This window comes from Halictus rubicundus, chromosome 8, assembly GCF_050948215.1.
Source record: "Halictus rubicundus isolate RS-2024b chromosome 8, iyHalRubi1_principal, whole genome shotgun sequence".
Lineage (NCBI taxonomy): Eukaryota > Metazoa > Arthropoda > Insecta > Hymenoptera > Halictidae > Halictus > Halictus rubicundus.
The window spans coordinates 3906402-3931511 of record NC_135156.1 but is presented as its reverse complement, the minus strand read 5'-3'; the positions used below and the strand labels follow the sequence as shown (position 1 = coordinate 3931511).

The following is a 25110-nucleotide window of genomic DNA, read 5'->3' as shown; positions in this document are numbered from 1 at the left end:
GAACAATATTGTTAATACAAATGAGTTGTAGAGCTTATCCCGATCAAAATGAGTCCAAACACGACATCATTTGGACTGTCTTTAATGAGATTGTAATTTTTATCGTAACGTTACGTATCAGTGAAACTTGTTCGACTACATTCGAATTTGAACTCATTTTCATCAGGAAAATCCCCACCATTCGCTCGTCACAATTTTATGAGGATATATTGAAAAATCTGTGGATAGGGTCTATTTATGATCAACTACACTTTGCTGGCGAACTTACTTTAATCTCTATATGTACATGTAGTGTTCGCGACTGTACAATTTACGCGAGGTGTCTTCGGACAACGCTCGACGACTGTCTACAAAATACGACGTGTGTCTCGCGACGACTTCCGACTGACCCCCTTTTTTCTTTTTTTTTAAGGGTATTTGTCTCTATTTAATTTCTGGTAAGTACAAAAATGTCTAAATTCTTAGTGCTATTATTCGTTGCTATGTTCCTCTCTATAAGTATTTGTTTCTTACTCTATTTGTTTGTGGAAAAATATTCTAACTACTTCGCTCGCAGTATCGTTTGTAAATTTCTAGGATGCGGTACAATGGTTTTTTCTACTCGCAATTATTTTATCTGCTAAGCTAAGCTCACCTATTCCTTTGAAACTGGTAAGTATAGATGGTTTTTCTTTTTCAAGTCTGCTATAATAACTCTTAAAGCCTAAATTTATCTTCTAATTCGCTCGCTGACAAAGCAAAAATTAATTTATATGGTTTGGAATATAAATTTAATTTCGCTTTACATTACGTATCTTCGTATCCGATTCGCACGCTGTAGTATATGCTAACCTAAGAATTTTTAAATTTCTAAAATCTAACTTATTTACACATTTTTTTGGGTTAACAATTTTTAGAATTACGTGTTTGTCCTTCTAAGTCCTGTCCTAGATCCTATTTATCCTACTTGTCCCTAATTTTGCCCGAGGACAAAAAAAGTCCCGAGGGACATTTTGTCCCTTTTTTGTCCCTTAACCAAGTTTTTCCGGTTTCGGACAAGAGTAAAGTGGGGGTTTTTGGGTAGTATACCCCCACTTTTTTCGGTCTTACTGAATAGCCCGAGGTCTCACTATCACTCGGCCTGATCTGTGAATTGTCCCAAAATCGACTATTTCTCCCTGTAAAAGCCGGAATTCCGTTAAAAAGGGGGGGGGGGGGGGGTGGAGGGGTGTCGGTCGCAAGACGGGGTTTCCTTAAACCCAACCCCCCACCTATTTCTTAAAATATCCCCTATAACGGCCCCACGCCCTCAGTTTTTTATTTTTTATAAAATTAATTTTCGGTCACCCGGTATAACTTTACTTAAAATTGCTCCAATTGGGGCGTACAGCGGCTCGTTGGATAGCCCTTGGCCCCACGTACCGGATTCTCTACTCAGATTTTCTCTACCCGTAAAAAATACCCCTCCTGTCGCCTATATCTCCGAAGGGGGGGGGGGTATATTCGAAAATGAAAAACAGGGGGAGAATACTTCTCCTTTTTGGCCTACAATTGATCCTCGCCCTCGATAATACCACCCTGTAAAATTTGGTGGCAATCGGATAAAATTCACAATTTTTTAACCCTTTCCTCTTCCACCTACGCAATGTCTCTTTTCACCGGGTGTCCTAGCGCAAAGCCTATCACTTATTTTGTATCGCTAGTATTTTACCACCCGTTATTCGTTGTAGTTTTCCTATTTATCTTCTTTATAACAGGGTTCTCACTTATCTACTTTACTTCACTTATCTTCGATCAACTTCTATTCTCTGCTTATTCTTTCCGTGTCTAAATATTTATATCTAATCCCTTAACTATCTATCTGTCTTATCTACTACTTACACACTAATATATTTCTAAATTTACTTCTATTTATTTATAACTATTAATAACTATACCTATCTATTATTTATCTAACCTTTTACCTATAATTATTCTTACTCTATTGCGCTATTAGCCTATCTACTAAGTATACTCTCGTACTTGTATACCCGTACTTCAGCCTTAGCTCAGGGCTTTTTCCCCGTTTTTAGACTAAGTTCAAATGTTTAAACAATTTTCTAATTTGTTTCAACATTTGAACTTAGTTTTTCGTCTCTACTTTTCCTCTCTTAGCCTCTATATCTTTCCTTCTTTGTACTATAATTATTCTATCCTGGGTAGATTTATTAAACTAATTCATTCATTAATTAATTTAATTTTCTGCTTTTATTTCTGTCTAAAACCAATCTAATTTGCTATCTCTCGGCCGGTACCGATTATCTAGGCTACTTTTGTATAAATCTTCTAATCTTTTTATTTAATTCCTACCTTGGGTGCCCCGAAAATCTGACCGACCCCTCGCGGTGTGGCCTCGTTTCCTGGTACGGCACTCTCGGTTTCTTGATTAAATGTTCCAATATTCGATTTTGTTTGTCCTTCTCTTGGACAAAGGCGCGCGCCACAGTTTCGGCCTCGATATTTGTTAAAGTAAAACGTTAGGCCTTTTACCGTACCCTGTGGAAAACCCCACATCCTATGGTTATTGGGAAATACCTGATTCCCCGTTATTTTATTGAAGGTCGTCCTCACTTCAGGTATGAAGGTACGCATCGCCGCCCTCGCGTTTGGGCATTAGTTCTAACTGTGCGCTCGTCTTGTAGACACCTCCGACAACGGCTTCTTCCGTTTAAATATATTTCTTCCACCGTCTTCCCGTATAATTATTTCCACATAACCCCTCGACAATATTCTCGAGTGGGAAGGCTTCTGGCCAACGCGTAAACCTATCGACGCAGATAAGGCAGTATTTATTGCCCCTGGACACAGGTAGTGGGCCTACCAGGTCGAGGTGCACGTGCTCGAACCTGCTCGACGGCGGCGCGAAGGTGCCTACCTCGCTCGAGACGTGTCGACCGACTTTTGCTCGTTGACAAGCGAGACAATTCCGACACCAATCTCGACAATCCTTCTCCATTGACGGCCAAACAAAACGCTGTTTTACCAGACGGACTGTCGCCTTCGCTTCCGGGTGCGACAATCCGTGTACGGCGTCAAAAACTTGGCGTCGGAAGGAGGGTGTTACGTACGGACGCAGGTTCCCGGTGGACACGCCGCAATAAACGGGTGCATCGTTGTTGATCATGCGTACAAGTTTTAAGTCTAACGAGGTATCAGATGCATTCAAGAAACCTTGTAATTGTACGTCTCGCTTTTGCGAGTCCGCTAATTCTGCGTAATTCAGCGGCGCGGTTACAGTTTCAATTCGCGAAAGTGCATCTGCGTCCTCGTTATCCTTCCCGCTGACGTGCCGTATGTCCGTCGTAAACTGTCCTATCAGATCGAGATATCGGAACTGTCTCGGTGTACTTTTATCCGGTTTCTGCTTAAACGCGAACACTATTGGCTTGTGATCCGTGTATATCTGCCCTTCTAGGGCAGACTGCGCTTCGCTCGTCCACTGGACGGGAGCATTGCTCTTCAGCTTGCTTCCCCGCAACAGCTGGTTAAGCGGAGCCTGCAATGAAGCTGCGCCGGGTATGAATCTACGGTAAAAATTTACCATACCCAAGAACCCCCGCAGTTGCTTAACCGTTGTGGGTTTTGGGTATTCCTGAATAGCTTTGACCTTCTCGGCCAGTGGTCTGGTACCCTCGGCGCCGACCTCATAACCTAGAAACTTTACCCGCGATTCCGCGAACACGCACTTGTTCGGATTGATTACCACGCCATACTCTTGAAGACGTGAGAAAAGCGCGTGCAGGTGATTTCTGTGCTCCGCCTCACAACTCGACGCCACTAAAATGTCGTCGAGATATGCGTAACAGAAATCAAGTCCCCTTATCACGGTATCTATAAACCGCTGGAACGTCTGCGCAGCGTTTCTCAAACCGAAGGGCATGACTAGGTATTCGAACAATCCGAACGGCGTCGTTATCGCGGTTTTCGGGATGTCATCCGGATGGACTGGAATTTGGTGGTAAGCTCTTACCAAATCTATGGTCGAAAAAATTTTTCTTCCGGATAACATCCTCGAAAAATCCTCAATATGAGGAATCGGGTAACGGTCGGGGACTGTGCGAGCATTGAGCAATCTGTAATCTCCGCAAGGTCTCCATCCGTTGCCCTTCTTCGCCACCATGTGAAGGGCTGAAGCCCACTGGCTCTTAGAAGGACGGATGTAGCCGAGATTTAACAGATCCTCAAATTCTGCCTTGGCGCTTTTAAACAGTTCCAGTGATAACCGGCGCGGTTTGCTAAAAATCGGGGGACCGGGTGTCGTAATTATGTGGTGTACCACGTCATGCGTTACTTGCCGTTCGCTGCGTATGTTCGGGCGCCAAAGGGTTGAGAATTCCGCCAGGAGGTCTTGATACCGCGAGTCTCCAACGATCGCCTTGACCGACGGCATCTCCACCGCGGCGATCCTCCCCGTTGTCGCCAAGGTTGTCGTCTCGTCCAGGAGTCGTCTGCCTTTGAGGTCCACCAGTAGTCCGTAGTGGGAAAGAATTCGTCGTCTGCGATGAGGAATCTCCAGGTGAAGGTTCGTCGAAACCCAGATCGAGGTTCGCCGGCTTCAATCCGTACGTGTTTATCACGGACCCGTTGGCAGCAGACAGCTCGTATTTCTCCTTGGACAGCTGACCCCTTATGTAAGCTCGAGGGTACACGCAGAGGTCCGATCCGGTGTCAATGAGATAGTCCTCATTGCGTGTCCGCTCTAGCACGAAAAGGCGGCAGGTACGTGGGCCATCGCTGACTGCCGCGTTCAGTGGAGGGCACTCGCGTTTCCCGAATGGAAGGAGCACGGTGGGCGATACTTCGTCGACCGCGTACCGAACACCTGGTGGTACCAGCAGTGTTCTTTGTTCCCGGGCGATGTGCTTCGCCGTCGCCTTCCGGACTTCGAGCGACCACGGTACTTGGATCCGCCTTGCCTCCGGGGAGAACGCGACCGGCTGAGTTCGGCTACTCTCAGCTCTAATCTTTCCAGCCTGTCTATCATAATCTCCGTGGGGTCCTTCTTCGTTGTCGCAATGCTGGCCACCTGACTCTGCGCGGCCCCCTCCTGTATGTGGTCCGCGATCTCGGCAAGCTTTGCGAGCGGTAGGTCCGTTTGGGCGTTGACAACGGCCCTGGTCATCGCTGGCAACCTGCTGGCCCAAAGCGTCCTCAGGAAGTCGTCGGACACTGTCTTCCCGGCGAGGTTCTGCATATGGCGCAGGAACTGCGATGGAGAACGGTCGCCGATCTCCTCCTTCTCTAGGAGCTGCAAAATCCTCTTGCTTTGCGAGGAGGATAGGCGCTGGATGAGCTCCCGCTTCAGCGTCTCGTATTTGTCCGCTGCTGGAGGTGTCGCAAAAATGTCCTGCACCTCCAACGCGTATTTAGGTTCTAACTGCGACATCACGTAATAGAACTTAGTCGCGTCTACCGTAACGCCATTCAGCGCGAACTGAGCCTCTATCTGGTGGAACCAGACGGCTGGCTGTTCCGGCCAAAACGGCGGCACACGAATACCGACGCGGCATACTTCCGGCATCGCACTGTTGTTATTCGCGTTGTCAGGATTCATATCGAATGTCTATCGGCACGTTGTGTCCAAAGAAAATAAAAACTATATTACACTACTAACTAAAAATTGTCCACGAACACTATGTCTAATTCGCACAGCACAAGGATCACGTCCGATGGTCACCAATGTGGATAGGGTCTATTTATGATCAACTACACTTTGCTGGCGAACTTACTTTAATCTCTATATGTACATGTAGTGTTCGCGACTGTACAATTTACGCGAGGTGTCTTCGGACAACGCTCGACGACTGTCTACAAAATACGACGTGTGTCTCGCGACGACTTCCGACTGACCCCCTGAAAGTCCTGTACCACTTAATTCTAACGCCTTCGTTTGCCCTGGTAAAAATCCTAAACAACCCTGATTGGCTAACCCACGCTTTGGGTCCTTCCAATCAGAGCTGTTCTTTTTCTTCGTCTCACCCCCGTTCCTTCCGCCCTTGGCGTGTTTGTTTTCGGAACGGCGAGGTGATCGGAGAAGATGATGGGACTTTCTTCCGGGCCACCCATGCTTGACCCAAGTGTCGATAGACCGTTGGGTCCGCTTCAAGTTCCCTTCAGTTCGTCTCTTAATTTACGACGGTCTCAGTTTGCTATTGAGGACTTTGGGACAAAACTCTAATAAACATGCTTCGACTAGGTCTGGAAAATGTCCACTCAAAAATAGCTTCGTCGAACGAGAGTCGTAAATTGCGTTGGCCGTTTGCACGAAAGAAAGACTCTTTTGTGTGCGTGCGACCGGACGCTACAAATCTAAAAGTTTAAACTTTCATTCGTGCGCGATTCTCCATCCGCTTACAGTGTATGTCGTCCATCGTCGCTGGGTCTTTGAAGCTCAGCGCTCGGCAAAAGTTATTCGAAGATTTATTCGAAGCCTTCGAATAAAAGATACAGATAAAAGATGAAAAAATTATTCAAAGTTCGAATAAAAAAAATTATCTTTATTTGTCGGATAAATTCTCGTCGAATAAAATTATTTATTCGATACTCGTCGAATAAAGATACTTTTTTTATTCGAACCTTCGAATAACGAATAAAGATAATCTATCTTTTATTCGAATTGTTATTTAAATAATTTTTTATCTACATAATGCCCAACTCTGGCCTCAGGCACTCGAAACTTTGGTAACGTGAATTCGGTGGAACGCGTCGAACAGTCGAGCAGGCAGCTTACACGGACAGAATAGAGGTACGCTTGTGTGTAGCGCGTGCGTAGTAGAAGCACCGTGAAGGCTCCTACCGACCTGAACATTTCGACGAACATTGCGCCGAACAGCGAACGAAACGCAAAATCGACATTCATTTCGGCGATCCGAACGGCGCGACTTTGCGTTTCGTTCGCTGTTCGGCGCAATGTTCGTCGAAATGTTCAGGTCTGTACGAGGCCTAAGGAGACGACGGTACGTGAGAATGAACGAGTCTGATCCAGCTCGATGAATGCGGTAGTGTTCGTACGTGTCGTACTGTTGCGTTCGTCGTTTATTTTCTCACTACAAACGTGAAAGAAAATAATACAACTACGTTCTGAGTCAGTAGTGAAAAGATTGACATCTTGCAAAAAACGATCAACTACATAATTATTGGTTAATTAATTCTTAACTCTTTCGAATTTCACAATTAATATTAATTGATATTTTGCAAGATTCTTTAAAGCTAAAGTTTATGTTGTTTAAATGAAATATACATGAAAATATATAGTAAATTTTAATTGAATTTCTTTTTCAAGTTCAGTTACAAAATATATTCATAATGGTTGCGTATTAAAAAAGGGTAGAAATGTGAATAATAATTATATTTATGGAAAAATGTTATTTACGTTCAAGATTTATGAAAATTGTATTTCTATAATTTGGAAACGTGGTGTTTATATTTATTAATATTGTATAGATAAAGATAATTGTAGAAATATAGCATAATGACATCAAATAAATATAATTTGAACATATAGTCATAACATCAGATATGTACATAACTCGTCAATCATTTGTATTTGACGCGATTTGATCATAAATGTGGATCTAGTTCCAACATTTATCGTTCGTCAGCGCAGAGGGCGTAAGAAAACCAGTTGTTTACACGTGAGACACGAAACCCCATATGGTGATTGGTCTACTCCTATACCTCGTCTGTGCTATTAGCAGAGAGGAATGAGAGTGCTCACGCCCGGGGTTTCGGCGTTCCCACTTTCGTGACATCGCCGTTTTAGCATGGCACAGAACCGATCAGTCTTTCCTGGAACAGAACCGGTCAGTCTTTTAGCATGGCACAGAACCGGTCACTCTTTTAGCATAAAACTGAACGCACATTATTTTTTTAACCAGGATTAGAACGTACAGCTTAATTGTTTTATATGAAATATGTAACTAACATGTAAATCTTGTGTACAAAATCTCTAATATTAATTGTAATGATACGTATTTTATTTTTTTTCCAAGTTTGTAGTTGCAAACTTTAGTTGTAAAAAATGGAAAATCCGGAAAAATTCGAACAAATAAAGATCTCATATCGAAGTTTAAAAGCGACCAACCTGAATATTAATTTAATAATGAGCTATTGTCATCAACACTATCTTAAATTTTTTCATATATTTAGCTACTGTTATTATTAATTTAAAAAATTTTTCTTTCATGAATAAATATTTTTCCACCTCAGTACCATAAGATTTTTACTAGATGACTTTAAAAACACATTAGAACTATTTTTAAATAATTTTACTCGAAAACATTCTAGTTTACTCTTTATTTCACCGTTCTACTAATTTTTTATGGGCTGCATTGCAGCTCTGTTTAACACCCCTTTACAACTCAATACCATGGTACCATCCATATTCAAGGAAGAACAATTTTTTGCGACGACCATTGAAAAAACAAAAGTGTTTCCTTCATTTCAGTCCTTTAGTGCGTTGGTGACGTAGCGCCCAGCACACCTACCTGTGTTCTGTGTAACATCTGGAGTTTTATGGTACGCTAACAATTGCTATTGACTCGCAAGCCAGACCGTACAAGCGAATGCATCCACAACTTCCAGAGACCTGCCTCCAAAACTAATTAAAGGAAGGCTAGACATGCAGTGTGTACTATACTCCTCAAAAGAGGCGGATTCCAGTCGCTCGTGTTATAAACCTCATTCGATACTTCATCGAAAGGGTGATCTTACATATTTCTGTAACAGTTCCAAGTGCATGCACATTGTTCATGATACCCTCTTTGTAATTATTAAATTCAATTAAATATTAAGTAAATCTTTCACGGTGCTAACGGCCCTCGCAGAGATGGGCATTATTTGGGATAAAAAATTATTTAAATGAAAATTTGAATAAAAGATACTTTATCTTTATTTGTTATTTGAAGGTTCGAATAAAAAAAAGCATCTTTATTGGACGAGTATCGGATAAATAATTTTATTCGTCGAGAATTTATCCGACGAATAAAGATAATTTTTTCTATTCGAAGCGGATTTATTCGAACTTCGAATAATTTTTTCATCTTTTATCTGTATCTTTTATTCGAAGGCTTCGAATAAATCTTGGAATAACTTTTGCCGAGCGTCGAGCTTCAAAGACCCAGCAACGACGGACGACATACAATGTAAGCGAATGGAGAATCGCGCACGTATGAAAGTTTAAACTTTTAGATTTTTCAATATATCCTCATGAAATTGTGACGAGCGAATGGAGGTGATTTTCCTGATGAAAATGGGGTCAAATTCGAGTGTAATCGAACAAGTTTCACTGATATGTAATGTTACGATAAGAATTACAATCTCATTAAAGACAGTCCAAATGATGTCGCGTTTGGACTCATTTTGATCGGAACAAGCTCTACAACTCGTTCGTCTTAACAATATTGTTCTGATTAAAAACATACAAGCATAAATTGCCAATAATGCACGATTCTCCGTCTGCTTACATTGTAGGCTGTTGGTCGGTCGCTGGTCTTTGAAGTTCCGAGGTTGCAGAGTCCCGAGATATCGGTGTGAAACAACTACCAATCCAATTGCAAAACTTCATTGTTTTTCATGATATTTTTATGGGAATTGCGCCAACTAATTCGTGGCATTCTTCTGATTAAAATGACACTAAACACGGTACAAATTGGACTGTATTTAGCATTTTTATCCGTAGATTTATTCGAAGGCTTCGATAATTTTTGCTATAACTTTTGCCAGCTCGACGAATAAACGGCGACGACGGCCGACGAGGACCGACGAGCGCCGAATGTCGAAGACCCAGCAACTGCCAAACGGCACACAATGTAAGCGGATGGAGAATCGTGCATTATTGGCAATTTATGCTTGTATGTTTTTAATCAGAACAATATTGTTAAGACGAACGAGTTGTAGAGCTTGTTCCGATCAAAATGAGTCCAAACGCGACATCATTTGGACTGTCTTTAATGAGATTGTAATTTTTATCGTAACATTACGTATCAGTGAAACTTGTTCGATTACACTCGAATTTGACCTCATTTTCATCAGGAAAATCCCCTCCATTCGCTCGTCACAATTTTATGAGGATATGTTGAAAAATCTAAAAGCTTAAACTTTCATTCGTGCGCGATTCTCCATCCGCTTACATTGTATGTCTTCTGTCGTCGCCGAGTCTTTGATGCTCGGCGCTCGGCAAAAGTTATTCGAAGATTTATTCAAAGCCTTCGAATAAAAGATACAGATAAAAGAGGAAAAAATTATTCGAAGTTCGAATAAATCCGCTTCGAATAAAAAAAATTATCTTTATTCGTCGGATAAATTCTCGTCGAAGAAAATTATTTATCTGATACTCGTCAAATAAAGATACTTTTTTTATTCGAACCTTGGAATAACGAATAGAGATAAAGTATCTTTTATTCGAATCGTTATTTAAATAATTTTCTATCTAAATAATGCCCAACTCTGGCCACAGGTGCCTTTTGGAAGGACAGCCCACCTGTTATCTAAACATTCTTTTAAAGTCCTTTTTTTACAGTCGCAGAGGAAGAAACGCTCTGTATTTTGGATTTCAAGTAATTGTAGAAACTTGTATGATTCTGTTATATATACTACTTTGACAAAATTAGAAAATAAAAATTATGTGTCGTGTGTAATGTCGTACAAAGCAGTTTCAGATGAATGATAATGTGTTCAGGAACTGTTACAGAAATATGTAAGATCACCCTGTCGATGAAGTATCGAATGCGGTTTATGACACGAGCGACTGGAATCCACCTCTTTTGAGGAGTTTAGTACACACTGCATGTCTAGCCTTCCTTTAATTAGTTTTGGAGGCAGGTCTCTGGATGTTGTGGATGCATTCGTTTGTATGGTCTGGCTTGCGACTCAAGCGTACCATAAAACTCCAGATGTGACACAGAACACAGGTAGGTGTGCTGGGCGCTACGTCACCAACGCACTAAAGGACTGAAATGAAGGAAACACTTTTATTTTTTCAATGATCGTCGCAAAAAATTGTTCTTCCTTGAATATGGATGGTACCATGGTATTGGGTTGTAAAGGGGTGTTAAACAGAGCTGCAATGCAGCCCATAAAAAATTAGTAGAACGGTGAAATAAAGAGTAAACTAGAATGTTTTCGAGTAAAATTACACTGTCCAACACCAGAAAAATTTTGCGATACCTGTTGGGTGATTCTTATACACTTTGTCATCCTAAAACCGAATCTGAAAGTAGAATTGCTCCATCACGCAACGTTTTCGAAAAATTTTGGTTTTTGTAAAAATGCCCGATTTTGATACGAAACGACGTGTTACGCAAAAACTAAACACGCGAGAAAGTTCAAATTTGAGTCAAGAGATAGAAGGGACTCTCCTCTACATATTCATATAGTCAATTATATTTTTATGGACTTCCTAATAGTTGTAAATGGTTGTTAAAGTTTGAAAATGTGCCGACGCGGGTACTTTGTACGCTCTATTTTTGTATTTATGTGAAAAATCCTTTATCTAGCAGGAATTTACTATACAGGAATGCATTCTACAGACATTTCTGGTAAAGAAACCATTCACGAAAAGTATTTGGTTCCCTTAATGTACGAGAAGGATCAGAAAATGTTAATTGACAGCGTGTGCGCGACGCGTTCGCGCCAGACGGCCATTGCAGCCTTTTCGCGACTCGCCAGGGCTGTCGCTATGCGTAGTCGACGCTGGTACCACTCAAGTATGTCTTTGCTTACTATGCTTAATTAAATACATTTTTTTTTGTCTTTTTGGGTGCCAATCATTACAAAAGATTATAAAAATACGAGTTATATTCACATTTCATTGTGGAAATGCTTAATAAAGAAAATTGAATACAAAAACTTACCTATTTCTGATGTAAACAAATTTAAAATGTTTCCACCTTGCTTGACGTTTGTTCCTGGTATCCCGATTTTCAATAATAAGTGTCCAGCAGTAATCAGCAAGCATCCGCACATAAGTCTTTTCCTTTGTAACGTTTTTCCATTGTTGAAATATCTTGATGAAAGATTAATGCTGGAATTGTATTCCTTGTTTTGATTTTAAAATAATTTCGTCATGAATAGAACAAAAACAGTCCGGCTGATTTATACACTTCCGCGAGATTTTATCGATTTAATATAGAGCGATCTATGTCTTAATTATGTACTTCGATCAATAAAATCGATAAAAATAGTCCCATTTACATAGTGTTTGGACTTATTTTAATCGGAAGAATCTTGAATGTCCATTGGTATTACAATTATAAAGATAAGACAACAATTACTGAAAATAAAATTTTCCAGTCACCGCATTGCTGCGGTCAATTTTCTTTATTAAGCATTTCCACAATGAAATGTGAATATAACTCGTATTTTTATAATCTTTTGTAATGATTGGCACCCAAAAAGACAAAAAAAAATGTATTTAATTAAGCATAGTAAGCAAAGACATACTTGAGTGGTACCAGCGTCGACTACGCATAGCGACAGCCCTGGCGAGTCGCGAAAAGGCTGCAATGGCCGTCTGGCGCGAACGCGTCGCGCACACGCTGTCAATTAACATTTTCTGATCCTTCTCGTACATTAAGGGAACCAAATACTTTTCGTGAATGGTTTCTTTACCAGAAATGTCTGTAGAATGCATTCCTGTATAGTAAATTCCTGCTAGATAAAGGATTTTTCACATAAATACAAAAATAGAGCGTACAAAGTACCCGCGTCGGCACATTTTCAAACTTTAACAACCATTTACAACTATTAGGAAGTCCATAAAAATATAATTGACTACATGAATATGTAGAGGAGAGTCCCCTCTATCTCTTGACTCAAATTTGAACTTCCTCGCGTATTTAGTTTTTGCGTAACACGTCGTTTCGTATCAAAATCGGGCATTTGTACAAAAACCAAAATTTTTCGAAAACGTTGCGTGATGGAGCAATTCTACTTTCAGATTCGGTTTTAGGATGACAAAGTGTATAAGAATCACCCAACAGGTATTGCAAAATTCGAAAAAAGTTTAATTTTGTTGGACAGTGTTATTTAAAAATAGTTCTAATGTGTTTTTAAAGTCATCTAGTAAAAATCTTATGGTGCTGAGGTGGAAAAAATATTTATTCATGAAAGAAAATTTTTTTTAATTAATAATAACAGTAGCTAAATATATGAAAAAATTTAAGATAGTGTTGATGACAATAGCTCATTATTAGATTAATATTCAGGTTGGTCGCTTTTAAACTTCGATATGAGATCTGTATTTGTTCGAATTTTTCCGTATTTTCCATTTTTTACAACTAAAGTTTGCAACTACAAACTTGGAAAAAAAATAAAATACGTATCATTACAATTAATATTATTCTTAATTTATATTAATTAGAGATTTTGTATATAAGATTTATATGTTAGTTACATGTTTCATATAAAACAATTAAGCTGTACCTTCTAATCTTGGTTAAAAAAATAATGTGCGTTCGGTTTTATGCTAAAAGCTGCTTGGTTCTGTTCCGTGCTATAAACTGCTCGGTTCTGTTCCCTGCTAGAAGCTACCCGGTTCTGTTCCATGCTAAAAGCTGCTCGGTTCTGTGCCATGCTAAAAACAGCGATATCACGAAAGTGGGAACGCTGAGAAATTCTGGGCGTGAGCACTCTCCTATTCTCTCTGATAGTATGGACTGCGTATGGATTTCGATTCACAAATTATATAAAATTATAATCCAGTGGACTATGAGGATATACAGTGGATTCAAAAAATATTAGAACACTAAATTTTCAATTCTCGAGAAATTAACAATATTTTAACTATAATAATTTCGTAAAAAAATCATTCATTTTATTTTATTCTAGAATATTTGTGCATGATATAGCAGATAACAAAAGTGAGGACACGTTTTTTATCGAAAATGCTACAAATTGATCGTTTGTAAAATTTTTTGTTTGTAAAACTTTACAACAACTGCTTAAAACTTAATCTAGAATCATTTTATGGCTGTTTTATAGAACGATTTAAAGTTTGGTCCTTCAAACTTAACGATGGATCGCAAAAGTAGAGGGGTCAAGCTTGAAACGAGCCCAATTATATTGTTGTACTATTTTTTTCAACGAAATGATCACAGTTTAAATATTCTCAATTTCGTGAGATAGGCACTAACAACAATTAAATATAGAGTATTCGATTGTAATCTATAAAGGTACTTGTCTTCTAAACCGTTCGTTTTTCGAATGTGTGTACAGGACTGAGTGTGTTGCTGCAATAAATTCGAAAATCAAAACGTACCTGGCGATTTCCAGTAACCCACTTAGATAGGTGGCAAAAACACAAATCGATCCTTCCGTACATGCTACCGTTGATAAACCAAACATTACTGACATCAGTAGATACCAACAAGTAAAATTACTTCGCAGGCTTCTCTCGTTGTAATAGAATCCTAAGTGATGTAGGAAGCGAAGTTGAATATCTGATTGCAGTAATGTAGACATTCCTAATGTTAAAAATAGACACATTGTTCCTCCACATGTTAGAGCTAAAATCCAGAATGATGTTATGTTAGTAACGATTTCTTCTGGAAATGCCATTATATGATTTTTTTGGTGAGATTTCAGGTTTTCACGACCGGGTATTAGATAGTTTTTACTGTTTTTTTTTTTTGGTATTGTTTTTCCAAAAGTCAGTAGAAGCTCGTGTATGTCTTGTATTACAATTCTATAAACACATCGTGAAACCATACATATCCATATTATAAGAAAGTATTTCTTCTTCTTGTGTACTATAATATGGCTAACTTGAGGAAATGTTCTTCAATCACCGCGGTATAATTAATATTTTTAAGAACTACAAAGACAATTAAAAATAGCTTATAACTAGATTGCGGATTGGATGAATTTATTATACGAATGTGTAGATGCAATTTAAAACAAAAAAAGTATTAAAAAAAGTTAAGAATGCCTATGTTTTGTTTCCATCTCGCTGAAATTGTTAAAGGAAGAATGACAATTATTTGGCTTGTATTTTTTACAATTAGTATAGATAATTTTTATTTCGCATAAAAATCCGCAGTCTACTAATAACGATTCCTATTTTAACCACGATAAAAATACAAGATAATTTTGTTTAGATAGAAGAACTGAACAGTACGGAAAAATAGTTTTTATTAAACGTGGCGAAACATTGGAAAAACAATTCCAAAGGGACATGACAAGACTGCGAGTTTTACAAAATACAATGTTGCTAAATTAAATTGAAGTGGTGTTTATTTTTTAATTAAATATAACCTTTTCTTGTCATTTTTATCGCAATTTATTATCGCATAATTACTGACCAACTTTTGTGTGAAAATGCATGAAATACGACACGCGGTAACCGTTGCGTACGCCTCGAGACTGAACGCGTTACGTTCTGGCTATTTTTTCCGATCCGGGCAAATTTTGGCAAATAAGATCATTACTTTACGTTTGATGTGCACGTTAGAAGTCGTATGCAAACAAATCAGGGAGGTACTTTGCGGTACTTTTTTAAAAACTGGAGTCAGAATTGATAAACACTTAACATGAAAAATTGGGACAATTTGTTCATATTTCAAAAAAATTTTATGAGTTTCGAAAGCCCTTATAAGACTAAATATAACTTGTAAAAATCAAATTAATCGGGTGCTATTCAGCAAATAGCACATGTTTCAGGAAACGTATCGAATTTTATATTCGATTTTACGTTTTAGTTATAACAATAGTCATGTATTTAGTAAAAATTGTGGATAGTATTACAAACTACATAATATAACTAATAAGGTGCGAGAAACATTTCTTAGATTTCATACTTCGTAAATTGGAATTTTTATTAATAATAATTGGATGTAAAAAATAATTATAATTTGGAAATAATTGGAATTTTTTAAAGAATTTATTTTTTATTCTTATTTTTTAGTATTGTCTCGTGCTCTGTGCAAGGCCGCGAGCAGTACGTTAGGCCGGTGGAGCGGTTATTACCCTTGGAATATGATATGAATTTGTTAGTTTGGTGCGCGGACGAACCTGATGCGAAATCAGGGAGCTGTAGGATGGTATAGTTTTCGTGGACGAATCCAATGCGAAATTAGGGAGCCACTAGATTGGAGAAATCTCTATTTAAATTACGGTATGTCGCGAACGAACCTGATGCGGAATCAGTCGCTGAGATTGTTAGTAGGCCTCGTAACTCTAATAATATAATTTACTTGATACAATCTGAGCGGTAAGACTGAATCGTGTAGGAACATTCAATTACTATATTAGGATATTGAACGATAATTGAGGGTTTTAGAGATTGCACAAATTACCAAATAGCATTTTCACTAATTGTGCGTTACAAGAGTTTTGGTGTCGTGATTGATTTTAATGGAAGTGTAAAATAAACTAATTATTACCTAGGATGCTCGGTATTGACGCACTGGCACCATGGGGTCTAAGAGTAATTTATGAATGCCAAGTAGAACATTACCGGACTAGCGGAATCTAATAAGATTAACTTGATTCGAAAGGGAACTTTAACCCGATCTCACAGGAAAATGACTCTTATGAACGTGGTACAACGTGGCTTTACGCGTGATTATACGATTCTGAACCAACGAGAGAAAAATTAAAGGGTTTATATTGTAACAGACCTGACCGAGCCAGGCCTGTTCCTAACTGTACGCGCCCCGAACTCGAACCGCCCCGAACACGACCGGCGGATACCGAGATCCGCCGGTACCCGCGAGCGCCCCCGCGATCCCCGCACCGCCGAACCGATCTTGGCGGGAACCGGAACCCGCCATGATGCGATACCGTCGTACCGGATGCGTGACGACACCGGAAAAGCCGGCCGCGAACCGTACCGCGCCGCACCCCCTCGCCTAGCACACGAGAGCGACGGCCTCTTTGGCTTTCCGCCACGTTCGCGTACAGACGTGCTTTTCCGATAAGATCGCCAGCCGCCGATACCGACCGCCCGAGCACGACCGGAACCGTTCTCCGCGACGCCGAGAAGCCGAACATTAACCCGAGCCGCTAGCGCATATTCTGTCCGCGGAATTATAACCGCGAGTGGTGCCGAAGTATCCGCGCGACCCGCAAACCCCGAACACGCCGCTGCGTGCTGGAATACCTGGAGCGCCGACCCGAACGCCGAGCGATCGAGACCGGAACCAGGGTAAGTAACCTTCTTTCCCGTTAAACCCGACATCTCCGCCTCCGCCCTACACCCTCGGAGAGCGAACCACCCGCGACCGGCGAAACGCCGGCCGTCCTGGGGCACGGGCTCTCCGTCCGCCGAGGTTGCCCTGGTCCGGATACGCCGCTGCGTACGGCCATGACCCCGCCGTGATCCGACACGCGCGCGAGACCCGAATTGCGACCGCCGACCCCCGAAACGCGAAGCCGGGACAGTGACGAACATTTAGAAGACTCGTGTCGTTAATCACCCGTGCTCGACCGTCCGCGTCCCGCCGTAACCCTCGCGTTATCCCGCCGCGAACCCTGGCACGGCGAGCCAAATCCGGCCGCGAGGAACCAGTGTACGAGCTCCGCCGGGAAACGGACTCGTTACAATATATTCTCAAAAATGGTTGGGAATGCCCATATGGAGTACTTGAGTGATGCAGAATTACATTCCTATTTTTTTTCCTTTCCAATGAATCCAGACTGTAGCTCGATTTTTATATGAAGGGATATGCGGAGGTTATCTAGGGCGTTTCCTTCCTGCGATGAACTCGTAATATTCCTGAGAGAAAGTCGAACGGAGAAATATTCTCCATACCTAACAATAGCAAAAGTGGATGACTGAAAAACAATACTGTAAAGACATTAGAAGAATTTAAGAGTATTGCCACATTATTTTTGACTTATTAAACTTATTGACAGAAGAAGTATATTTTAGTCTAATTTCTATTTCTTATAAGTAGACTGCGGATCTTTATGCAAAATAAAACCCGTCTGCATCGATTGTAAGACACGGAACCCAAATAAAAATGTCTTTCTTCGTCCAATTATCTTATTAAGCTGAAACTAATACGTTGATGTTCTTAATTCATTTTTGTCATAAATGCATAAAATTCGCAGGCCACTTATAAGCGATTTAGAACATTTGTATTCTAAATAAAAATCCGCAGTCTAGGCATGACCTACCTCCTCGGAATTATTCAATTGACAATGTAGATTTAAAACAAAGTTTGAATTTGTTGACTAATAAATAAGCTGTCTGTTGAATGTTTATACCGAAGTATGACTGCATAATGCGCTTCGCTATTATCGAATGTTTCAATAACAGCTCGACTTCGACGGAATCCTTCACCTTAGTATAATCCTTCTGCATATTCTCAAATACATATTTTATCTTAAACAACGTGCAAAGAAAATAATAACTTTATAGATATTATGCTTAATGGATATAATTAATTATTAGTTCCTTTGTTCGATATACGGTTGAAACAAGAACGGCGTATTTTTGAACTCACCGATGATAATGTTAAAAGAGAAGTAAAGTATCGTGTAGCTTCTATTAATAACGAAAAACAGAACGAAATCTGCACAATTATGTCGTTTAGCGTCATTTCCGAGTTTCTCATGGTGGATAGCTGAAAAATATTTCATCTATTTTTAAAAACAGTAAATCTTTGTGGGCAGAATATCATTTGTCACGAAGCAATATCGACGATCTGATTCCTCGGACAAAAATAAATTAAACATGTAAATCAATGTGTTTCGCAATAAAGTATTTTTTGGAGAATTGATTCCCAAAATGATTATTTTGGCGGTACGTGGTCAATATTATTTTCATATAATTATCATTATACACATCGATAGTTGCACACTTTGCATCGATATTCGAGGATATAACAGCACACACGAGAAGCAGTTTGTTACACTGTAACCATTCTTTGTAATAACATAGAGGTATGTAGTTTGGAAATCCTACTATAATAACAGGGTTGAGCATATTTCATTTGAAATAAGATAACAAATAATCATTTAATTAAATAATGAATTATTTTAACTTCCAAAGAAGAAGAGGGGATAGAGATTGTCTTGTTGTGAAGAAAAAATCGTCGTCTTATATCGAAAAAAACTGCATCACTGTCGATACTCAGGTTTTGTGCTGTATCATTCTGTGAAATTTTGACTTATATAATTCATTCTGATACCGGTTCGTGATTTTAGATCACATTGAGATCGTTTCTACCACTTATGTATATGCATTGTGACGTGGCAGAATTGCCTACGTCCCTCCGAGCAGATAACGAGAGTCCGGGCCGCCCTTTGGCAGTGCCGATGGGATAACGGCAGTCGCGAGCGCTCTCCCTGGGAAAGTCGAAAATCCTAAGGGAAGAGTAGTAACGCGTTTTGAACGCCGCGCCACTTGGAGCGACGCGAATTTGCAGGACCGTAGCCGGGTCCTAGGGGAACCCGGGCCCCTTTTCCTGCCGTGCGAGACTACACGATAGGTCCGAGCGTCGCGCTGGGGTAGGAAAATTTAGGAAAGTGGGGGACGCCTCGCTTCCGCGCTGCCGAGCCACAGCGAAGTAGGTCACTGTGTCGTTGACCGAAGTTGAGAATAGTCGCTTAACACTAGTTTTACGGGACCCGTCAAAATGGCGGATTCTAATATTTTTAAATTGCGAATATTGAGATTGTAAAAATGCATCCATGAGCAATTATTTAACAAATTGTTTTCTTTGGGTATATATTATTTGAAAAATGGCTACTCCTGAATCTCATTTATTTTATAACATATTTTCGGAAATGAATTTTCAGTTAACTCAAATTGCATATTACCAATCAGTCGCGTACGTATAAGCATATCTACAGGCAGCATATCAATGCCTACGTATGCATGTTTGCAATGTGAAAATTTATAATAATTGATGCGAATGCATGTCGATGTGAGGTAATGCAACCCAAAAGGACACCCAATCTTCAACAACTTTTGGATGTTCTGTATACGATAAAGCCAACATCCACACAAAATGAAAGAAGTTTTTCTACGGCTACAGATTTTGTTACAAAAAAAAAGGAGTAGATTGTCTGATTCTACATTAGACGCATTATGCTTCTTAAGAAGTCATTACAAAACAAAAGCTTAATGTTTCACTTTCTAAAAGTTTGGTTTTAAATAAATAAATTTATGGGTTATATTTAGCGTCTATTTTTTCCTTGTTTTTAAAGTTATGTACATATTGAACAGGAATAAACACTAAGTTAAAGTTTTTTGCCCTTTCGATAAATATTATTAACGATATTCTAAATATTATAAGTTTCCCAATATTTTTTTATTTCATTAAAAATTCTCGAGAATTCTCGAGAAAGATAGTCTTGTTTCTCATTTCTCGAGAAATGAAAATGTTGAGAAATCAGGAACACTAGTTAAAATTCGCGTCGCGATAGGCGGAACTTGTTAGGGCCTAGAATCACGCGAGAAGTAGAGTCGCAAAGGGCACGAGACCGTCGGTCGGCGTGCGGGCGAGTTGATTGAATGCGAATCCGGCCGGACAGCGGGGTGCTGCACAGCGGTGCCAAATGGCCAAAAAGCGGCAAAAACGAAACTATCCAACGAATTTGTTTGAAAATTTGTAGAGACATTGCCACAGGTACAATGCTTATTTGGCAAAAATATTTTTTTAAAAGTTGTTAAACATTAAGTAAGTAATATGGGCTAATCGGAAATCTCTGTTTTCTGCCCATTTATGGAAGCATACAACAAATCCTTTAATAGATTTTGGTCTGGCACTGATCGTTTTGGCAAGGTATAATATTGAACTATCTTTGTGTAAAAAATCTTGAGACCCTTCCTGACCCTTTCGCCGCAATTTAAGTTTAAATATCAACATTCAGAATTTCCAAGAATGAATTTTAGGTGAATTTTTTAGGAACCTCCCACTTGGCACTTGCGAGTGCCTGGCTCCCGTTCATATTTCCGAACCGAGAAAAAGCATTCGCGAAAATCGGATCAGCGAGCTTCCGTTTGTCCCGGGTGGACCGCGTATCGCGCGGCCGAACGTGACCCGGCCTCCGGGCCTGTAAATACCCGGTGTCGCCCAGGTTTTCTCCCGTCGGACGGGAATGAAAATTCGGGTGACGTGACAGCATACATATGCAGTAGCGGACAAAAGTTCAAGACGACTAATTATGTTTTCAATATTTCGCATGTTATAGAAGTACTGCTTTTCCATTCAATCTATTGTATAGTAATAACTAGACTCTGGATTTTTATACAAAATAAAAAGTTTGTGCATCAATTGCAAGACACAGGAGGTAAATATAAATTTCTATTTCCCACTCATAATTTTAACGTAGTGAAAATATTATATTAATACTCTCAAAGTCTTTTAATATTTTCACTGTTTTAAATTGCACCTAGAGTCTAGTGATAACTAGACAGCGGATTTTATGCATTCATGACAAAAATGAGTGGGTGTAATTTAAAACAGTAAAAACCTTAGAAGAATATTAAAATAAACTGTGATGTTGCAATTTCGGCGACGTCACTTTTCCGCCCGTAACGGCGAAATAGACCGGATTGTCCACTATCAGGGTAAGTTGATAATGATTTGTTGATAAGTGTCCACAAGTAATAGATTCGATACCGAAAAGATATACTGAGACGATAAAACATAAAAGGACACTGGATAAAATGATTAAACGGAAATTACAATTTTATATCTTATTGTTAATAATTCGTTTTTTATGTATAGTTTTAAGCTTTCTTATATTTAATACGTTCAGAAATAAACCTTAATCTTTAATACAGGTAACCCTCCAATAACACGGTAGATAGGTTCCTAGAAAATGCCGTGTTGTATGAGACCCAGAGCCAGTACAAAAAGGCGGGTTACGTACAGGTAGCGAAACCGTGTTATAAGATGCCGTGTTGTAGGAGGGTTACCTGTACGTAAAAGAATGATTAATCTGCTACTACAAAAGTATAAATACTCCATTTATGTTTTCCATATAAAATAAACAATTACTTTCGCTTTTACTTTTCGTCTTACAATTAAACTATTGTCCGCAACTGTGCTGTTCGTCCGTCAGATGATGGCTGGACAAAGAATACGGTCTCAATCTATCCTGGTTCTCCTACCACCGCATGCCTTGTCGCTATTGGTCGAAGACGATGAGGAAGAACGACAACAAGTTAGACCGAAACCGAGTGGAATATAGTAGTTTGTATCTTTGTAACTGTGGTATTGTCAGGTCTGCCGAGCGACAGTTCTAGTAGAGGTGGTTGTAGTAGATTCTTTGTAGTGTGCCGAACGTAGAGAAGGATAGCGATTGAAAAAGAAAGAGGACTGACGTTCGACGTTTCGACTCTATGCTTCTCTTTCTATTAAGTTCACCGTCCTCTTTCACGCCCGAAATATTAATCAATAATTACACAAGTAATTATGATGATACCTATACAGTGAATCCGCGTTATATGTATATCAGCAGCCCGGGTCTTGTCGTCGTCGGAACACTATTCTTTGATTCAGTGCCGAACGTAAAGAAGGACAGCGATAGTCACCGCCATTTACAGTTCGCCGTGATCTGTAAACACGTCGTAATTCGTGTGTCCTATGAGATATCTGTCAAAGTCACAGCGGGGAAATGCTACTGACGAGACCCTACTATTCTTTAATGGAGTGCCGAATTTAGAAAAGGACAGCGATAGTCACCGTCATTTACAGTTTGCCGCGGTCTGTAAACACATCGTAATTCGTGCGTCCTTTGAGTTAGCTGTCAAAGTCACAGCGGAGAAATACTGCTGACGATACCCAAGTATTCTTTAATGCAGTGCCAAACGTAGAAAAGGACAGCGAAGCTCGAGAACTTTTTATTTTTCATTATTTTTTTATGGGACTTTCACCAACATATTCGTAGCATTTTTCTGATTAAAATGAAACCAAATATGATATGATTCCGATGATATTTACTTGTGTAATGAACGATTCAAGTTTCGGACCCAAAGAAGGACAGTGTATGGGAAAGAAAGAGACGCGGAGAGTCAAAGCGTTCGGGAAAGATGAAAGACTCGCGTGAGCTCAGGCTTTTAAATCAAAACTTGAACTTTTTTACTACGATTTCTTTTTTACGACACTTTCCCCAATATATTAGTTGAATTTTTCTGATTAAAATAATACCAAACACGATACAATTCGGATCATATTTACATTCATTTTCCGTTAATATAATTGTAATGGGAAGTAACTTTCATCGTTCATGACGAATTATATCATATTATATTATATCATATTTAAGTTTTCATATTGGATTAGTAGTGGTCCCCTGGTCTCACTCACTGTTATGTTCACACTCCTCGGCGGCGGTGGCTCTCGAGCTTCTTGGCTCCTCACAGGATATACCTCGCGGTAGTGAGGATAATTCCGCGACGGCTAACTCAGAAGTCTCGGCGACGTATATTCCGGATTCACTGTACCGTGTTTGATGTCATTTTAATTAGAAAAACGAAACGAATGCGATGGTAAAAGTTTCGTAAAAAACAATACAAAATTAGGAAAGTTGCAATCTTTTGCTTCGCTTGCATTAGGGTGAGTCTCACCGATACTCGACCCGTCGCTAGCTCGGTCGTCGAGTGTGTTTACCGATTGACTGATTCCATGGGAGATCCCTCCGGTGATGGGGTAAAATGTTGGCAGTTACGATAGAGACCTTTGTGACTGTAGCATGATTTCATAGCATCAGCGTAGTCTCTTAATCCAGTGTAGTCATCGTTGCATTTCACTCGGTCTTGTTGTCGGTCTTCGATCAATAGCAACGATGTGTGCGATGGTAGAGGTAGAGTCAGGATAGAATGAGAACATAAAGATTTTACCTAGCCATTATCTGGCGGACGGACAGTACATGACATGTATTGTTTTCTAACCGTTATATATTCAAGTGTAGCTTTTCTATAAAAACAGATTTAAAAAATTAATAACAATTGTCTAGGCAGATCAAAAGTACATTTATACTTGAATAATCATGTTATGCGTTTACTCGGTCGTACAGTGCTAAATATTTCTCACTTTTCGACGCGATTAGACAAATGACACATTAGACAAATGGAAACGTTTCACTGCGAATTGAATCTTTATCACCTGTATCACCATAGCGCCGCATATCAGCGTAAGAACAGCGGATCTATAAATCTTTGTTGGAATAGAATTGTTGTAGGGCCAGAGTCCCATGAAGCACATCAACGAATAATATATTTTATAGTTTCCTTGGAATACTTCCATCTCGCCTGACACCGAAGAACGTCTGTAGAAAGAATAAGAAATATCGTCCAACCAGACCGCGTCACCATATTTTATTCATACTATCCTACTCTCATTCCAAATTGCTGTCGGCTCGCCTGTCCTTAGAAATTGATTGTAATTCGTTTGGATTATAGAGTTCCATCACGAATCGATCGATTTGATTAGCGGGGTTAAGAAAATAACAGCACCATGTGAAAGACTAAATTATGGAATCAGCAAAATTGTTACAATTCTCTGAAATTTCCGTTTTTGACACCGTTTTTGGAACCAAACGACACGCGAAGTGTACTTTCTTTCTCAGTGTACTTATAGTCACGTTACGTAAGTTTGTAGTATTCACGTAAGAATGGACGACACTTCTTGTACAACCTAGCTTATTGAATAACTTTAATCTGATGGAAGATGGTAACGCTCTCGTTTCACATGCATTGGAATTCTGTAAGTTTTGGATAGCTTACTATCTGCCATATCTGTTTATATGATTATATAATAATAAGGAAATCGCTTAGTTATCATACACTATGGTAGATTAATGATCTTTTACAAATAACTAATTTATTTCAGTTGTCTCATAGTAAAACATTTTGAAGTTTGAGAACTGTAATTTGTAATTTGCAAAAGTAACAGTAACAATTTTAACGTCAACTGGGACATAAATTATTGATAACTGATTGTTAGTACAGTATTGAATGCATGTATTATTAATGTAGCATAGTAAGACGCACGATGCTATCCATGCTGTGCAGTTCCAGTATTCCCATAGTTTTATATATTCAGTGAGAAGTGTTGCACCGCCAGCTCCAATTTGATCCTGGGTTTATGCGAGTCAATTTAGGTTGATATTATTTTTGAAAAAGTCTCGTATATA

At 39.5% G+C, this 25110-nt stretch overlaps 1 protein-coding gene across 2 annotated transcripts in view; it reads right to left on the bottom strand.

Moving 5' to 3' along the window:
• LOC143356194 (uncharacterized) overlaps nt 1-24255 on the bottom strand; it is a 54864-nt gene extending 30609 nt beyond the window's left edge. For both annotated transcript variants that reach the window (XM_076791683.1, XM_076791682.1), the window contains exons 1-4: nt 24081-24255; nt 18465-18584; nt 18226-18343; nt 14276-14522 (exon numbers count right to left, since the gene is read on the bottom strand). In XM_076791683.1, the coding sequence (XP_076647798.1) occupies nt 14276-14522; nt 18226-18343; nt 18465-18584; nt 24081-24221 (626 nt within the window). In that variant the 5' untranslated portion in view covers nt 24222-24255. The remainder of the gene's footprint in view (nt 1-14275; nt 14523-18225; nt 18344-18464; nt 18585-24080) is intronic.
• Between the last annotated feature and the right edge of the window lie 855 nt (nt 24256-25110).